Source organism: Cephus cinctus, unplaced genomic scaffold (genome assembly GCF_000341935.2).
Source record: "Cephus cinctus unplaced genomic scaffold, Ccin1 Ccin1_scaffold0670, whole genome shotgun sequence".
NCBI classification, from domain to species: Eukaryota; Metazoa; Arthropoda; class Insecta; order Hymenoptera; family Cephidae; genus Cephus; species Cephus cinctus.
In genome coordinates this window covers 18,578-34,426 of record NW_014333297.1, presented here as the reverse complement: position 1 = coordinate 34,426, position 15,849 = coordinate 18,578, and the positions used below count along the sequence as shown (strand labels likewise).

General features: G+C 46.8%; 1 protein-coding gene across 3 annotated transcripts in view; it reads right to left on the bottom strand.

Moving 5' to 3' along the window:
• LOC107269558 (zwei Ig domain protein zig-8) overlaps positions 1–15,849 on the bottom strand; it is a 28,745-nt gene that overhangs the window by 1,636 nt on the left and 11,260 nt on the right. For 2 of the 3 annotated variants that reach the window (XM_015743551.2, XM_015743549.1), the window contains exons 2-6: positions 14,243–14,394; positions 2,451–2,661; positions 2,309–2,362; positions 1,133–1,296; positions 873–1,029 (exon numbers count right to left, since the gene is read on the bottom strand). In XM_015743551.2, the coding sequence (XP_015599037.1) occupies positions 873–1,029; positions 1,133–1,296; positions 2,309–2,362; positions 2,451–2,661; positions 14,243–14,347 (691 nt within the window). In that variant the 5' untranslated portion in view covers positions 14,348–14,394. The remainder of the gene's footprint in view (positions 1–872; positions 1,030–1,132; positions 1,297–2,308; positions 2,363–2,450; positions 2,662–14,242; positions 14,395–15,849) is intronic. The other variant, XM_015743550.1, reaches the window with a different exon arrangement.

Genomic DNA, 15,849 nt, shown 5'->3' with positions numbered 1-15,849 from the left:
CAGCCCGTAAATCAGCCGCTACACACCTACGTCGACGGCGGCAACAATAAAATAGTTTTATTAACACGAGGGCGACGTGTCGCGGCGAAAGTTTAACAAATAATCGTGTGATTTGTGACTAATGTATACTGCACGCGAATCCTTTGGAAACTCCCAAAGCTCTTGCTGTTCTTCACTTTTCGCACGAACGATCGACTGCAGCTTCGTTGCAAAGATTTCGGTAAGAGCCAAAGGACAATTATCGCCCGTGCGAGAAGGACGGAACGAAGAAGAGGAAGCTGGACAAAGGAAGATCTAGATGAACGGACGGAGAAAGGCTAGTAGTTAAGAAAATTGAATTCTCTGGTAACGAAGACTTTCTTAATTGTTAAGATATTGGGCTTGTAATTGGGGCGGGGCGGGAGGGCCTTGCTAAAAGTAGAATACGTAGAAAGCGTAAAGGAAGCGTAAAGGAAGCAGAATGAAAAGCGGATAAGACGACATGAGAGTTCATTCTGACAGTTCTCCTAGGCTTCTTCCCGGTGCTCAGGATTCTCCTTGTCGCCGGGTACTCGGTTGCCATCCTGGGAGGATAGCGGGAGGCTGCGAGAGGCTGGAGAAGAGGACTGGGAGCGCGAGGGGAGACTGCGGGAGTCCTTGTAAGTTTTGATATATGCGCGACGTTATTTATGGTCGCATAAGAATTAGCTTTTCCCCCGGTACCCTGCAAAAAGCGTCGCCTTCGTCGCGACGCCAGTTTCTCCACGCGACGCTTCCTCAAAAGTCGTTGAAATCGACCAGTGGCGAAGAGACCACCTTACCGAAGATCACGGGACAGCGCTCACCTACATTATGGAGAAGAAACGTCCTCCGAAAGGACGGATAGAACTAACCTGCTTCTACGACGAGGTCAATGACGTCCGCGCGACCCTCCAACGGTCTACAGGAATATTTCCCGACGTCGGCTTCCGTCACAGCGGCCAGCGTCAACTCCGAGACAGTTTGTGCCGCTCTACGGTCGGTCTGCACGTTGATACCACCTCTGGCAGCCTGAAAGCATTGGTGGTGAACAACTTGATAAATTGATAAGGCCGCGCGCGCTGATGCAGCGCGGCAGGCGGTGTCCAGGGTAGGTGTCCAACCTAGGACATACTTGGAATGTGAGTAGTTTGTTGTCCCGGAGCCATTGAACTCCACGAATGAGTCTGGTTTGATATGGGGAAGTTACGACGCATCTCAGAGTTATCGTCGAGCCTGCTGGTACTCTTTGTTCACGGGGTCCCATGATGGCGGCGATTGGGGCCGTGCTCTCGTAACCTGAAACCCACGTTCACCTAGGAACTTCCTGTACATCTGCATCCAGGACTTGACATTCAGTGTCGACTTCCACACTTTCCCATGCAAAACTACTGATAACGCGATAGCCAGTTATCACTCCAATTTGACTTCTATACTCGAGCAACATGTCTAACTACAGACAGACGAAGATGCAATTCCTTCCCTAGTCTCTGTCGCCTCTAGCATCAGACACATTTCCAGGCTAATAACGCGTAAGAAAGTGTTGTAGACTGAGCTCCATTTCTACTCAATGAATTTACACGTGCATGTACTGTACTTTTTTTGTTTTTCGTCTATGCCTACATTTTGCTCGACCGTTTACGTGGAAAATCGTGTAGGCGAGCAAGGGTGCAAGGGGCTGGCCAGAAATTAAGGATAATCCTATTAGACTTAAATTAATGCCGCGGGAACTGCAGTTGCTTCGGCAAGTATTACGTTCGTCATTATTGTTATATGTATTTTTTCCCTCGTGCTTCCATTTTCTACGCGTTCCTTGATCTAACCTCTTTCATATTAATCCGACTCACAAGGCGCGAGTGGCCACAACTTTGCGTTTAAATTGAAAGCAATGCAATGAGAGTTAAAAGAAACGTCAGAGTTATAGTAGCAGGGTGGCCTAGGGTGGCTCACTCGTCCCTCCCTATTCTCTTGCTCTTCTCCATTTCCTCCCAACGACAGAAATTTCTTTATTTCATTCACTTTCCACCATCCTCCCTTCGTTCTCCGCACACAACCCCTTGCTTTGCTCCTATCCTTCCCACCCCCAGGTTCCTTCGAAATTCGTTCGCGTTACCGAGACGCTCTTATTTATCAACGAACGTCCGTTACTCGTTGAACGAGCGCCCTGCCGATTCGTCCAAGTAAAATCGAGCGTCTAAGCGCGGGCCTATTTTTTCACTGATCGCTATGTTTCGCACAATCAAGGATATGACTCGCACCAACGACGAATGAACAGCTGCTACAGAGGGTTATGCTACATGGCTGGACTTACTTATCCGAGTCTGCTGCGAGTATGGCTCATCGTAACCTTCCAGTTTGTCAGGATCTGAAAGAAGGCAGAGTGCAGTTTGAATTAGACGATTGGACTCGAGGAATAACAAGAAAAGAGAATGCGACGCGACGTCGCGTCTCACCAAGCACAAAGAGTCGCACGGCATACATTATCTTCGGTTCGCTATTAACTTGACACTCGTACTTTCCGGAATCCGACTTTTTGGTGTTATTCAGTCTCAAGGTCCAGGCGTCGCTGCCAGGCGCGTGCAGGGATGCGAATCTGGTGTCGGAACTGAATAGGAAGTCGCCGCTGGTGAGAATGTGCAGATCGCTGCTTCTCATCCAGGACACCTGAAAAGAAAAATAATGAGAGATTATCACGATGCGTGATAAAAAAGGACGAGTGCTCCTGGGACCTGAGACCTAAATTCTGAACTCGTGACCTCTGGACTCGTGCTCCTCGATTCTGGTCGAACTAGCCGGCTCCTATCCGATCCTCGTATTTTTCGGCATTCGGCCAGCCGTACGGTCGGATATTAGATATCCGGCCATCGGGTGGCAGTCATTTCCGGTCTATATCCGAAAGAGAAAGAGTAAGAGAAAGAGAGAAAGTCGCGGTACTCGGCTAGAATAGAAAAGAGTCAACCTCACGAGCCGAAAATAAACGATCTTAGTATGATTTGTTGCATGTACCGAATAGGAGGCCGTTTTACACGAGAATTGTTCACGAGAAAAGTGACGAAAAGACATATGCCCTATGATGCTCTAATGACTATGTAGGAAGGAAAAGCTTCCTCCCGTTCCTCCCTTTTCCTCTGCGATTCTGCGGAATCTTCGTAATTTTCCGAACCACTCGTTTACAGCATCAGTGTGTCCCTTCGAAACTTCAGAGGTCTTTTCAGCTCCGGCTGCCTCTTGTTTTCTCGCAATTTCTCAGGCTCTTCCTGATTTATGTAATAATAATGTAAGTCTGGCCAGGGGATGACGATACGGCTCCCCACGTTGGATAGACGTTATGGCGTATGGCGAAACGACGAAACGGTATGGCGTGGCATTTGGTCGGACGCCAGAGCTTTGGATAGTCCGAAATAGAACCGGCTTTGAGGTCGCGAAAAGGGAGGAAATGGCAAGAAGATGGCTCGTCGAGTTAGAGGGAGAAAAAGAGAAAAAGGTGAGGACGTAAGGAGGAAGAAGAGGAAGAAGAGAGAGAGAGAGAGAGGAGGAAAGCTGCTGTGGAAGACAAAAGATGGGGGAAGAGGGGCGCGGGCACATAAGCACTTTCATCTGGCCCGCCGTTCTCGTATCCGCTCTGCAAAATGCAACCGCAGTTCCCAGTCATTTCGCTTTTATTTGGCATAGCTTGTGAGCCGCATGCTCTCACACCTTCCTTGTCACTGACGTTCGCCATCATCTGCCGCCAGCCACATGCTTCGGTAGGGGATGCCCGTATTCATTTTACTCCCTTCGTCAGCCCTCCATCTGGGTTTATCCTGCTCGAAGACTCTCGCTCAGAGCAAAAGTCCGCGTACTATTTCGGGATATGGGCCAACGAGCCATGGAGCCACCGACGCGACCGACGCCACCGACGCCACCGACGCCACTGATGCCACTCAACTATGTATATGCCAAATCAACTAGTGCTCTCAGTTCCGCCACTGCTGCACCAAGTTCTCCGTTTGTTATTTCGCTCAGCGAGTCTTCCTTCGAGTTATTCACAGCCGCCCCTGATCGCTTCTCGGTTCAGAACTGTGACACGCGACGTTCGGCCAACTGGCTTCGCAGTAAGAGATAGGCGCCCCGTGCAGCTTCTTAGCGAATTAGCTTTTTCGAAACATCAAAGGTGCCTACTGCATGGGCAGAAAAGGGTTGAGCGGCCTAGAGGGACCGGAACAAAATTTAAAGTCTGCCCTCGAAAGATAATTATATCAGCGGTCGACGACGTCAGCGTCAACTTACGAAGCGCCGAAAGAGAGTTGGTGTCGGTCCATAAGAACATAAGAACTGGCTGCAAGTGCTCGGACAAATAGGTGTGAGAGGAGAAGAAATGGAAGAGTCGCGCGTGGCACGCCTTGGCAACACTTGCCGACCCTCGCCATTGCTACACTTAGCAATGAGCCCGCATTTTCCTCAGATCTCAAAGACCCATAACGCGGCACACAGTCCTCCGGCGCTCTTCCTCTTCTTCTCATCTGGTCCATCTCGTTCTATCGTAGAGCGTTGCTTCGCTACACTATGCCATTATAGCTGATAATTTAGTTTTCTCTGGTGCTATCCAAGCGTCGCTCAGTGAAATTTCAAATAGAATACCTGCTCGTTATTCTGAGAACACGTGGTTCAGTTGAAGTCAAAGAATATTCCAAGATATTAGTATTATACCGCATCAGTATTATTATATAGTTCGAGTGGGCGACCTGCTCGGTCGAAGTCATCTTCAAATCTTCTCAGTAGGTCGGATACGCGAGGTTCAAGGTCTCAAGAAAATATTCATTTCACTTTCCTGGGGCTTTTTATTTTCGGATTCGATCTACCCTTATGGAGAAACTAGCCTAAAGAAATCCGGGATTATTTGAAATCAAAAGTTATCAAAGGAGGGTGGAAAGGAGACGAAAAGCTCAAAGAAATCCTCAACAGTGGACAAGTAGCACCCCTACACTCTCCCATTGAGTTTTCTCAGCCTCCAGTTTTCTACCCAGCTTCCTTCTCCTATATTAGTGGAGTGTCGCAGCCATCCCCTAGCCTGATTTTTATTCGAGCCACACCGGCTTCGTTTATAACTTCATTCCTTCCGACGTAGCTTTGCGCGATAGCTGCCAGCGCATAGCTGAGCCCTTCTCGAGCTATTCATCACCTCTTCTGCCCTTATCCTCCACCTGGAATTCACAAATTCATTGGGACTGTCGTTTCGAATAATTCGCAAAGCTTCGAGTCCTGTTATGATACCGCGCGAAGCTTTCGTGCGATTCTCGACGCACCCTGCTTGGTAAGAAGCATAACCCGTAAACTCATAAATCGCCAGGAGTTTCCTGGGCTCAGAGAAAAATGGGGCCCGCTACCGAAACTTCCCGGAATTTTTATTTATCAGCCATGAAATTCGAGGCCGTTATGGGTTGGATCTTCGTGTCCGTGGAATGCCGATGACGATGCTTTCGGACCTTCCTCTGCCGAGGGAGGTTATGTGCCGCCGAATGCACGCACACTGCTGGTAGGAAGCTCGAGAAGGAGCTCGAGAATTAAAGAAGAAGCAAAGGAAGCAGCAGAAGAGCTTGGAGGAAAGTCCCCAGGGATTGCTCGGCTTGTGCATTGACCGAGCAATGGGATCCAGCGCATTCTTACAAACTATAAAGGAATAGTCAGTGCACGCGCTTCAGATGGTATTTTAAGATATTTCCATGAAGTTCAAAGCAGCTGCAGACAACAGTATACTCATAAAGGTATTTCACGTACGTTAAAAAAGTCAATGGGACATTAGAGGAACGCCGTATAATTGCGTGCCTTCGTTATATGTATTCCGACATTCCTCACATAAATAGGTAAATGTAAGTAGGTATGTATAACGGTAAACCTCAAGGTAAACCTAAACTTAACAAAATAACATTTTGCCAGTGGGTGCGCATCATGTGCTCAGGTCGAATGGCATCCAATGACATCGATCGGCAGAATCATTCCACTTGCGGTGGTAAATGGGCAACGGGCAACCGGGTCATAGAGAACCTGAATCTCTCTCTCTCTCTCTCTCTCTCTCTCTCTCTCTCTCTCTCTCTCTCTCTCTTCCTCCTTCTCAGGCTACTTTCACGTTTCGAGTGTATATTTCAGCGAAACAATGCTGGAGAGGATAGAATATAGGAGAGCTACGGTAGAAGGGAGAAAGGAGAAAGAGAGGTTGAAGTAACGATAGAGAAATCTATAGAAAGTAGTGGAGGAAGAATCGCGAGAGGCTACTTGCGATTCGTTCGGTGTAGCGAATACCAGGCCGAATGACATGGAACAGAAGGTAGGAATATGAATCGCAGTCCTCAACCCCGCCACCAATACACTTTCAGCCGCCCTTCCGTCCTCTATTCTCCTGATTCTCTCTACATCCGTATCTATCGGCGGCAGAGGACGAGAAGCTATATCTATAGGTGGTATACACATGTAGAGGACTGCAAATCGTCATGCGATTTCCGCACTAAGTGCTGCTAACGAATTCAATCGACCCGATTTCGGAATCCCAGCTCTTCTTCGGCCCGTATAATGTTTTGTGTCCGATAGAAGGGTTCAAGGGTAGCGAACGAGCGAATGGGTGGCTCCTCGATTATGGCGAGAGGAGTAGGTATACATTGTGACGTGATTTCTCGATTCACGGTCACAAGGCGACTCCGGCTACCGATACTACAGATAACGTTCCCGCTTTCGGATTCCCTTCGGGTCGCCACCCTGCTCAGAAGCTACGCTCTCGGGTTGATTCGTATAGTTATGCAGATGCTCTCGTAAGATTTCGTTATTGTTTAGTTGAGGTCGAGGTGCTCGAATTTGCCGTGGAGAAGCGACCGTAAACGATCTTGAAAAGTGTTGCGTACCGATTCTCTAAGGAGTGCTCTCTATTTGGTTTAAAGGGTCACCTCGAGGGAGATGGAAGAGTTATCGGCTATTAGGATCTCGTCCAATCGGAATGATTAGTTCTCGAATTTGGTTTTTGCCAAAGCAGTCTGTCTCGGGGCACCGACCGAGGTGTCACGGCTGTCACGGCTGTCAAGGCTGTCTCGCGCTCGCGTGTTGTCTGTTGACAGTTTTTCCAGCTGTGTTTCGATCCGCTATAGAAAGTTCACGCTCGTGTAGTTCTCGCGTTGCTCTCGCGATATCCAGGAAATTCAGTGGATTTCCTGTGAGTCTTCCGGAGGTGTAGTGTCGTGCCCCAGTGCAGTGCCCACCCGAGTGTCCTCTGGATGCAGTTCTCGGCCTTTACGGATTAGCTGCACCAGCTCCGGTGAGTCTCCCAAATTATTAATTGGTGAAGGGATTTCGACTTGATAGATATAGGTTGATTCTCGAAGATAGTTCGTTCTCGGATTTTTCGCTATCGGTGTCCCGTTAAGAAAGATACGTTACAACATATACATATGTAGTAGTAGGGAAATGACCGTTGTTCGATCTCATCTGGATTATGCAAGGAGGTATTAGTCCAAAGTGGGATAAACCTGCTGACAGAGAATGAAAAATAACGAAATAACAGGGTCTAGTCGCGAGGGTGCGGCTGACTTCGCAGGAACAAGGGATGAAAAGCCCAGACACAGCTTCAGGTAATTCATCATCCAGTCAATTATTGGATAATCATGGCTGACAGCGTCGTAACCGAATTAGTTGACGAGAATAGTAATGCCTCTGGTGAATGATCGCGTTTCCTTTCGTCTGAACGAAAAATCCAGACACGTGTCCGAATTTTCTTAATTTCTTTTAATTTCTGTGAAAATCCGCGCATCTCGAAAAATTGACGCCTGACAGCGTCGCGCGATGTCAGATAAAGAGATGAAAGTTTGGCTGTTTTGTTTACCAAAGTATTGAATAATGTAAGTGACCTTTCGTAAATTTTGAAAAAGGACCACAGTACAAGAGAATTATAGCCGAACGATTAACGTTCGAAAGCCGTCAAGGGATAAGTTTGAGGGAAAGGGAATAAAAGGAGATGGTGTGCTGAGATTCGAGGTGAAGGGTTGGAGGAGGGAAACAACCCCCGACAGAGCGGGGTGGGTGGTGGCTACGTTTATGTTAGACAGAGGACTGGAAAGGGTTGAAAGGAGCTACCATAGCTACAATGCGAAGTCGTCTCGCAAACAAGCCTCCCGAGTTCCCTGCCACGTTAATTCCTAGCGCTGCATTCTAATAAAAGTAATCGAGAAGTTTGGAGCGCCAGGAAAATAATGTCATAAAACCAACAAGAGTTGCCAGCCAACCAGCCAGTGTGCTCCACTATTTCAGAGGTTAAGTTCTGTAGTTGCAGGATGGGAAAGGTTGGATGGGTGGAAGGGGGTGGAAGGGTGGAAGGGTGGAAGACTGGCTGACTGCCGAAGCGAGAAACCTGAAAATCCGGCCTCTACTCTAAGGAAACGTAAGGGTTGTTCTTTCGATTTTTCCTGCAGCGCCAGTACAGTTTCTTTATCACTTTTTTGCAATCTTTTTCTTTAAAGAGCCTCTAAACTGTGTCCATGCATTCTCTTACACTTTCTTTTTCTGGGTACTTTTTTTCAGTCAGTGTTTTCTTTATGAATTTTTACAAAGGAGTTCTGTTTGACCTGTTATCAAGAAGACAAGGCTTGAAAATGAAGGATGAGAAAGGAAAGAGAGAAAAAGCAGCACAGGGCAAACTTCTTATTTCCGGAATTTGATTAAAGCCACGATTTTGATATCTGCTTGGAGGAGACGTCAGGAGACGAGAGGAGAGTTCGGTACTCCGAATTTTAATCTGGCTCCGAACTCCGAGGGCTTATTCGACGGATCGACAAAATGGAGTTGAGTAGCGGCAGGATAGTATGGCCGAATTTAAAGATAGTTCATCGCGATTACCCCCTTGACTCTCCCGCTCTTCCTTTAGGGAAACCCCATAAAAAACACTATCAAATCCCTAATCAAGAAGTTTCGCCATGGAAGTGGCCCGTGGAAATTTACGGGAATGGCAGTTCCTCTGGCTCCTCCTCAGGAGAAGCGGAAATCGAGCGAGCAACAGGGGAACGGAGGATAAGGATGAACGGGGGAGAAGCTGATGATGACCTATCCAGTTGAATTCAAATATGTCTAAGTGGCTCTCTGAGCTTTTCAAGAAATTAGTCTGAGCTTCCTTTTTATTATACTGCACGCATGCTACTAGCCATTTTATTAACCAATTCTTCGTACGTAGAATATTATTTCACAACTGGACTTTATAGCTAAGAGTAAAAATAGAAAGATAGGGGTTCGAAAGGTGGTGAAGATGAAAAGAAGTTCTCTCTCTGTCTCTCTCTGTCTCTCTCTCTCTCTCTCTCTCTCTCTCTCTCTCTCTCTCTCTCTCTCTCTCTCTCTCTCTCTCTCTCTCTCTCTCTGCCCCTCTCCATCCCTCTGTCCCTTCGCAACCCACGCAGCTTCCACAGTATTGGGACCAATATTTTTCGTCGTAAATTATTTTTCCTTGCGGGGCTCTCCGCTTCAGATAATTAGATTTATTAAGTCGGCCCTGTTTACACGGAGCGCTCGGGGCGCGTGATTTATTGAAGAGGGCCCTTCAAGCGGCCTCCCGGTAAGAGGAGGTGAAGATTCTTCTTGACTCCTCCTTCTGCCCTCGTCCGCAAACAAGTTCAATAAGCCTACTCTGCTAAGTAGACTAATCGGAGTTTCGAGAGGCTTTGTCGGTCCTTTATCGCCAAATTTTCCGACATGAGCGCGGAACGCGAATTCTCTCTCTCCCTCGCTCTTCCCTTCCACCATTCGTTCGTCCTGTTCGTATCACTTGCTCTCTCCCTCTCTCGTATTTTCATATTTTCCTCTTTTGTCTAAAACGTCTTTCCTTCCTTCCCTCGAGTCTTGCAACTCCTTACCATGAGACCATTATCATAATACCCGAAAGCAAATGGAGTTTCCAACAACTGTATTATACAGCTTTCCACGTAACACTCGCTAATCAGAATTCTCACATAACGTACTTGAGAAAGCACCCTCTATCCTACGAATCGCAAGGAATTACCAAAAATGTATAATTGTCTTATTCCACGAGAATTCCGACCGAGCACCCAGCACGTTTTATCGCTGGGAATTATCCTTATTAAAGCTTTGCCACTACACAACCTACATCGCTAACGTAGCGATTCGATGTTTGGTGGAGGAAAGTAATGTTGATTGTAACGAGGTCTTCTTATCGTTAGGCAAAATGCCTGCTGGCAACCAACGTGCCTCTGCTACGCGATAGCCCAAGCCCCCGTCCACCGTTCCCCATCCTCGTACTTCGTTTTTCTATTCGAAGGGAAAAATAACTAAGCACCAAATAGAAATGACCACGCCATTGAGATTGTTTTCGCGAAAATTAATAATCTGGTTACGTACTACGGATTGCATGTACATATTTCAATAAATGCTCATCCCTTACATTTACAAGGAACAACCAATATAACGCGTAGGCGCTGATCGTAACGAAAAACAAATACGGTTTAGGTGCTTTGTACTCGAAAGAAGCCGGAAATCTCTAGGACAGTTAAATACTAATAAAAGAGCAGTGATTCTTTCAGGAGTCTGGAAGGACTTTCCGGATTTACCGGGTGCGCGCAATACGATCCTTAGAGTCAGTGTTTGCTCCAAGTTCACTTTAATTAAAGACTCCATTCTGGTTGAGCGAAAAATTCGCCAGGACGAGAATTATTTTTTAACTTGATCGATGGCAGGAACTGCCGGCGGATTGTGTTACCTCGAGTAGAAGACGTCTCCTTCTTCTTTTGTTTTCCTTTTGTACTTCAAACGGGAGAAGATTGCACCCGTTTGCTTGTCAAAGGAAGCCAAAAGTCTCGGTGATCGTTTTTCTGGATGCTTCGAAAATTGACACTTAAGTGATGAAGCAGAATTTAGATTTTGTAGCTGACGGGGGAGGTGCAATATACATATAAGGGCGTATTAAGAAGAATAGTCGATCAGTTCATGAGAGATCGCGACCGCACGGTGAACCAGAAGAAACTTAAACGTGACTTACAGTTATTCGAGGAAGTAAATCGAAAATAATCCAAACAAAAGAATAAAAACAGAAACAATGAAAACTGTGGGAGTACCTCGCGCGAGAGAGCGAACGAGAGAAAGAGCCGGCTCCAATAAATATCGGTCCTCGTTATTAGCGTTTTAACTCAGCGTCACGCTGGTAACTTAATCCTGTGAAATCGGAAAAAGCGTCGAGCGCCTCAGGCGACTCGCGCGCGCGCGAGCGCATAGCGGGCGAATAGCCGAGCGAAACTCCGGCCATAAATAATGAAATAATACCGCGTCATCGTTTGTAACTCGCGTAGCTACAATCGCCCGAGAAAGGTTGCCCGCACTGAAATTGGCAAAACGTGGAAGTCCACTTTTTTTTTCGGTGTCTTCCTCCTTTTTTGTTCCTAGTCGATTCCCTCTATACTTCATCCGGTCCTATTCTATCTAGTACAAAATAACTCCTCTCCCTGTTCGACCTCGCTTCACTCGCCGAGAGAGCTTCCTTGTTTACGAATAGGTGCTCCTAGCCTTAGCAAACTTATCTTTTGACAATTCTCAATGATTTTATGAAAATCAAAGAACAAGCCAAGCATACCTATTTCTTCCACGAAGGGATTCCCGCGAGTCTCTCTTTTCAATTCCCGTCTATTATCTGCTAGGGAGTTTTCCATTGATTGATAAAGCTACTAGTATCTCTACAGCGCCTAGGAAAAGTGTTGTCTCTTGGAGAATTGTCAACGGATAGAGGATGGCTATTCGTGGAGATTGACTTATGGATGGCGGTTGTAATTAAAATGGTATCTAGCGCGAAAATGTACGACTGCCGCCGACATTATTTCCCGTTTCGGTTGGCTTTTATTTCCCGTCCCCACTTTATACCCAGGGAATACCGCGTCCCTTTCCACTGGGCTTCGGACTCGCCAGGACGATTCGTCTTCGTCCTCCTCTACGTCAGGAAGAGAGCGAAAAGGAGCCGGGCTTTCCAGCCGGGACTCTGGCAAAGCGTGGAAAAGGTGTTGGATGGATGGGAAAGGAAAAAAGATTTCCTTTTACGGATAATCGACACGGAATTCCGCGTTTACGCATACTCAAGAATTACGTGATTCTTCAATAATCTGAATGCCCTTTGTTCGCATCGTCCGTAGGTTTTGCTTCTCTCCTCTTTAGCTAGACGGATAAGGCAGATACGTGGATACTTGGCTTTCAAGGAACGCAGGCACAAAGGATAAGAATCAAAGTCCGAATGTAAACTGTGTATACATACGGAACACTAGATGCTATCTTGGGAAGCGAATATGTGCAGGCAGGTTTCCAGTGCCGGAATGGCAAAACAGCGGCCGAATAGAAGAGTCTAATTCGATGAAGCGGAGTGGTTCGGCCGATCTATCTCTCAAAGCTCGAAATCTCATCCTTTCAGGCCTTTAAGCGCCAAACGGCCCGAGTAATACTTTTCAGCTTTTCTATTTTGCGGCCTCCCCGGAGCTTATCGTAGCCTCCTCTCTCTCTCTCTCTCTCTTACTCTTTTTCTCGTTGTCTCCTCTAACATTCGCATTCACTCGTATGGTTGCGATAGACCAAGAATCTACGCGGAATTGAATGTCTCGCATGTATGCCAGTCAATCATCTAGAAATTGGCTCCCACTTTAAACCCCGTAGAAAAATAACGAACCAACCTCAATGACACGCTGTAACGCAAGCATGTTTTAAAATAATTCATACATGACCGAGAATCGCGGTTGCGCCGCTTAGGAACGTTAATTATCAAATTCTATGGCCCGTAGCTAATTTAATCACGTAATTTCGCGGTCAAACGACCAGGGCCCGATGGCCTATAAACCACGAGGACAGATAAAGCGTTGAATATTCGTTTGCTTCGCTATAGGATATATGGAGGAGATTTCAGGGGACAAGGCTAGATGCTATAGCAAAAAGAGATAAGTGAATGAAATTAGGAGAGAAGAAATCCACATGGAGAAGCGATTGTACATGCGCGTAAACTCCATTAAGAGAACTTATCTCGCTTATAGGTATATCGGTTCAGGAGCACCGAAGAAGCGCAGCAACTCGTGATAGTAAAAGCGTATCGGGTCTATACATATAGATCCCATTCGGTCGAGTAACGTCGAATAAAACATTTTCAAGAGTTGAATCACATCGGTTCCCCACTCGTGCTCCCCTGGTGGCGCAAGCATGTCGGCTGCTGGCTCTCGATCTTTCAGCAGCCCTCGTTCATGGCCACCTGGCCCCACGCCGAACGAGAATTAACCGTGTTTGCCCCCTCAGGCACAACCTAACCCACCTCCCATCGGCTGCTCCATGAATAATGCACGCGGTCCGTGCGGATGTTCGATTTATGCCGCGCGGAAACACAGCGCGAATCTTACGCGCATCAATCTTGCCGTGCGGAAAGCCTTTCGGGACGATCCATCATTGGCGCGCAGCCTCGTGATCCTGGATGGGTGGCTGACAGGCTCACTGGCTGACTGGCTGACTGGCTGACTGGCTGACTGGCTGAGCCGTAACGGAGCAGAGCCAGAGATTGGTAACCTCGTCGAAAAGTTCCTGTCAATCGTCACTGACTGCCGGAAAATGTCGCAAATCGATTCTTCCCCGTGAAGAGAAAAAAAGGGGAAGTGGCAGGCAGAATAGGAGAGTTCAAAGTCAGTCGTGTGGTCGTTCAACAAAGAAAAAAAAAAAAAAAAAAAAAAAAAAAAAAAAAAAAAAAAAAAAAAAAAAAAAAAAAAAAACAGGGGGCTAACCAGAGCACGGATTTTTTGAAGTTTTAAATTTCGATATGGAACTACCGAACCGAGTGATCCTTTCTATCTTGCGAAATAATTAAAAAATAATAATAATCCGCCGAGCGCAGTGACCAAAGTTGCAAAGGCTGGTGGATTTTTTGCGAGGGTCGCACAGTATAAACGCGAGGGAGGGCGTATCGACAAAAATTGCAAAATATTCGGTTTCTCGTGAAACGACGAGACGATTAAAAAACTCATACCAACCCAGTACATGTATATGGATCTCGTAACTATCGGCCCGCACCCCTTGCTGAATCACGCATCGGAACACTTTGATCAGACTTTTAATCAAAGATGAGAATTACACCAGCATGAAGTCTCCCGTACAAATATGTTACACAAGGCTTCCCCTGATGAGAATGCTAACTCTTATTTTTTATAGTTTACAGTATATTGTGAACACAAAGCTGTTTCCAGAATGATTAAAAAAAAAAAAGAAAAAAGAAAGGTATTACCACGATTTTGTCACCGAGATTGCGAACTCTGCAGGGCAGATAAGCCGTTTGTCCTTGAAAAGCTGAGACGTTCGACACCGTTTGCTCGAAGACTGGCACCTCCATGGCGTCATCCTGAATTCCGGGAACACCGTCAAGATGCTGGACCGGTGCTGAAACATGAATAAAGAGAAAAATTCTAAAAATCACGTTTACTCTCTTGAGCCGCATTTCCGAGATTATAGACAGCACAGTCCAGCAACGTGCACATGTGGATTCGTCCTGCGGCTACTGTATCCACCATCAGGGACTAAATATAGTCTCACGCTGTGGTTCCGATGAAACCATTAAAGTAGACTAGGTCCACGCGTCTCCACCAAATACAGCTATCACCTTGAACCGTCCTCTTTAGTCCTCCAGCCTTTCAGGCTTTCAGCCCTTTAGACCCCAGGGCCTCCATGCGACGTCACACGGAGCGACCTCCCCTTGGATGGTAGATAACACCCGTATACGCACATACACACCCACTTGGTGGCGTTATACAAATGACCACCCTCCCGAGCAGCAGCCCGCGCAGCCCATGAAGTAGCGCTCCTGATAACTCCAGATTAATTGACAAAAACCCACGAGCGCAAATACAGATGATGTACATCACCCGAAAATCGTCCTACATTCCCATTATCTCGCATTTCCTTCATCCCCGGTGTGTACTACACCAGTTTACCACCACCAGCGACCAACTAGCGACCACCCAGCAAACCGCGAACCATCCTGTATTACCAGCATCCCCGCCATAAGTCTCAACACGAGCACATCGCCACCATTCTCAACCCTACACCTTTTTACCACTACTTTATAATATCATAAACTCCGCATGGGGATGTTTCTCTTTCAGCTTCACAACAAAAATCCTCTCTTCGCTCCCGGAATTTTTGTATTCGCTCCAACTTTTTGCCTAACCCCTCGCATTCCTATCCTTTCACCTCACATAGATTAGGTACTCGAAATTTTTCGAAACCCCAATAAATACCACTCTTCCCTTACAAGAGAAGACTATAGCGATTCGTCGTAACAGTGCACTATCGTTGAAACGAAATATTACCAAGGGTAATAACGTTAACGCAATCGCGCTAGGCGAAATTTACTCGACCTACCAACCGCCGAGTGAACACTCTGCCGCGGACTTGGGAGTCTGGAAAATTGCAGCGTATTTTCGTTAGAGCGCGTTCGTAAGAAGCGCTTGACTTTTGTCGAGTAATTCTCCCTAGGTTTTAGGTGGCCTTCAACTTCGTTTGTTTACGCCCTGTGAGAACAATATTCGCACCAATTGATTTTACCAGCGCCCAACAGAGACTGGATAAAACATCGAGAACATAGGGGAGAGCATTTACCGTTTACGGCTGCCAGAAGTTTTTATTGTAAAACTCGAAGCACTCACGAGTAAAGTCACGACGTCTTCGTAGGTAATATACACTACAGTGTGGAATAATACTCGAGGGTTGAGTTTGGCAAATATGACGTGGTGGCAATACGAGCGACTAGCGAGATGAAGCTACAGCCTCGTCTGGAAGGTTTGAGAAAATATCGTAGGAGAATGAGAAAGAGGAGAAAGAGGGTGGGGCGGGGGG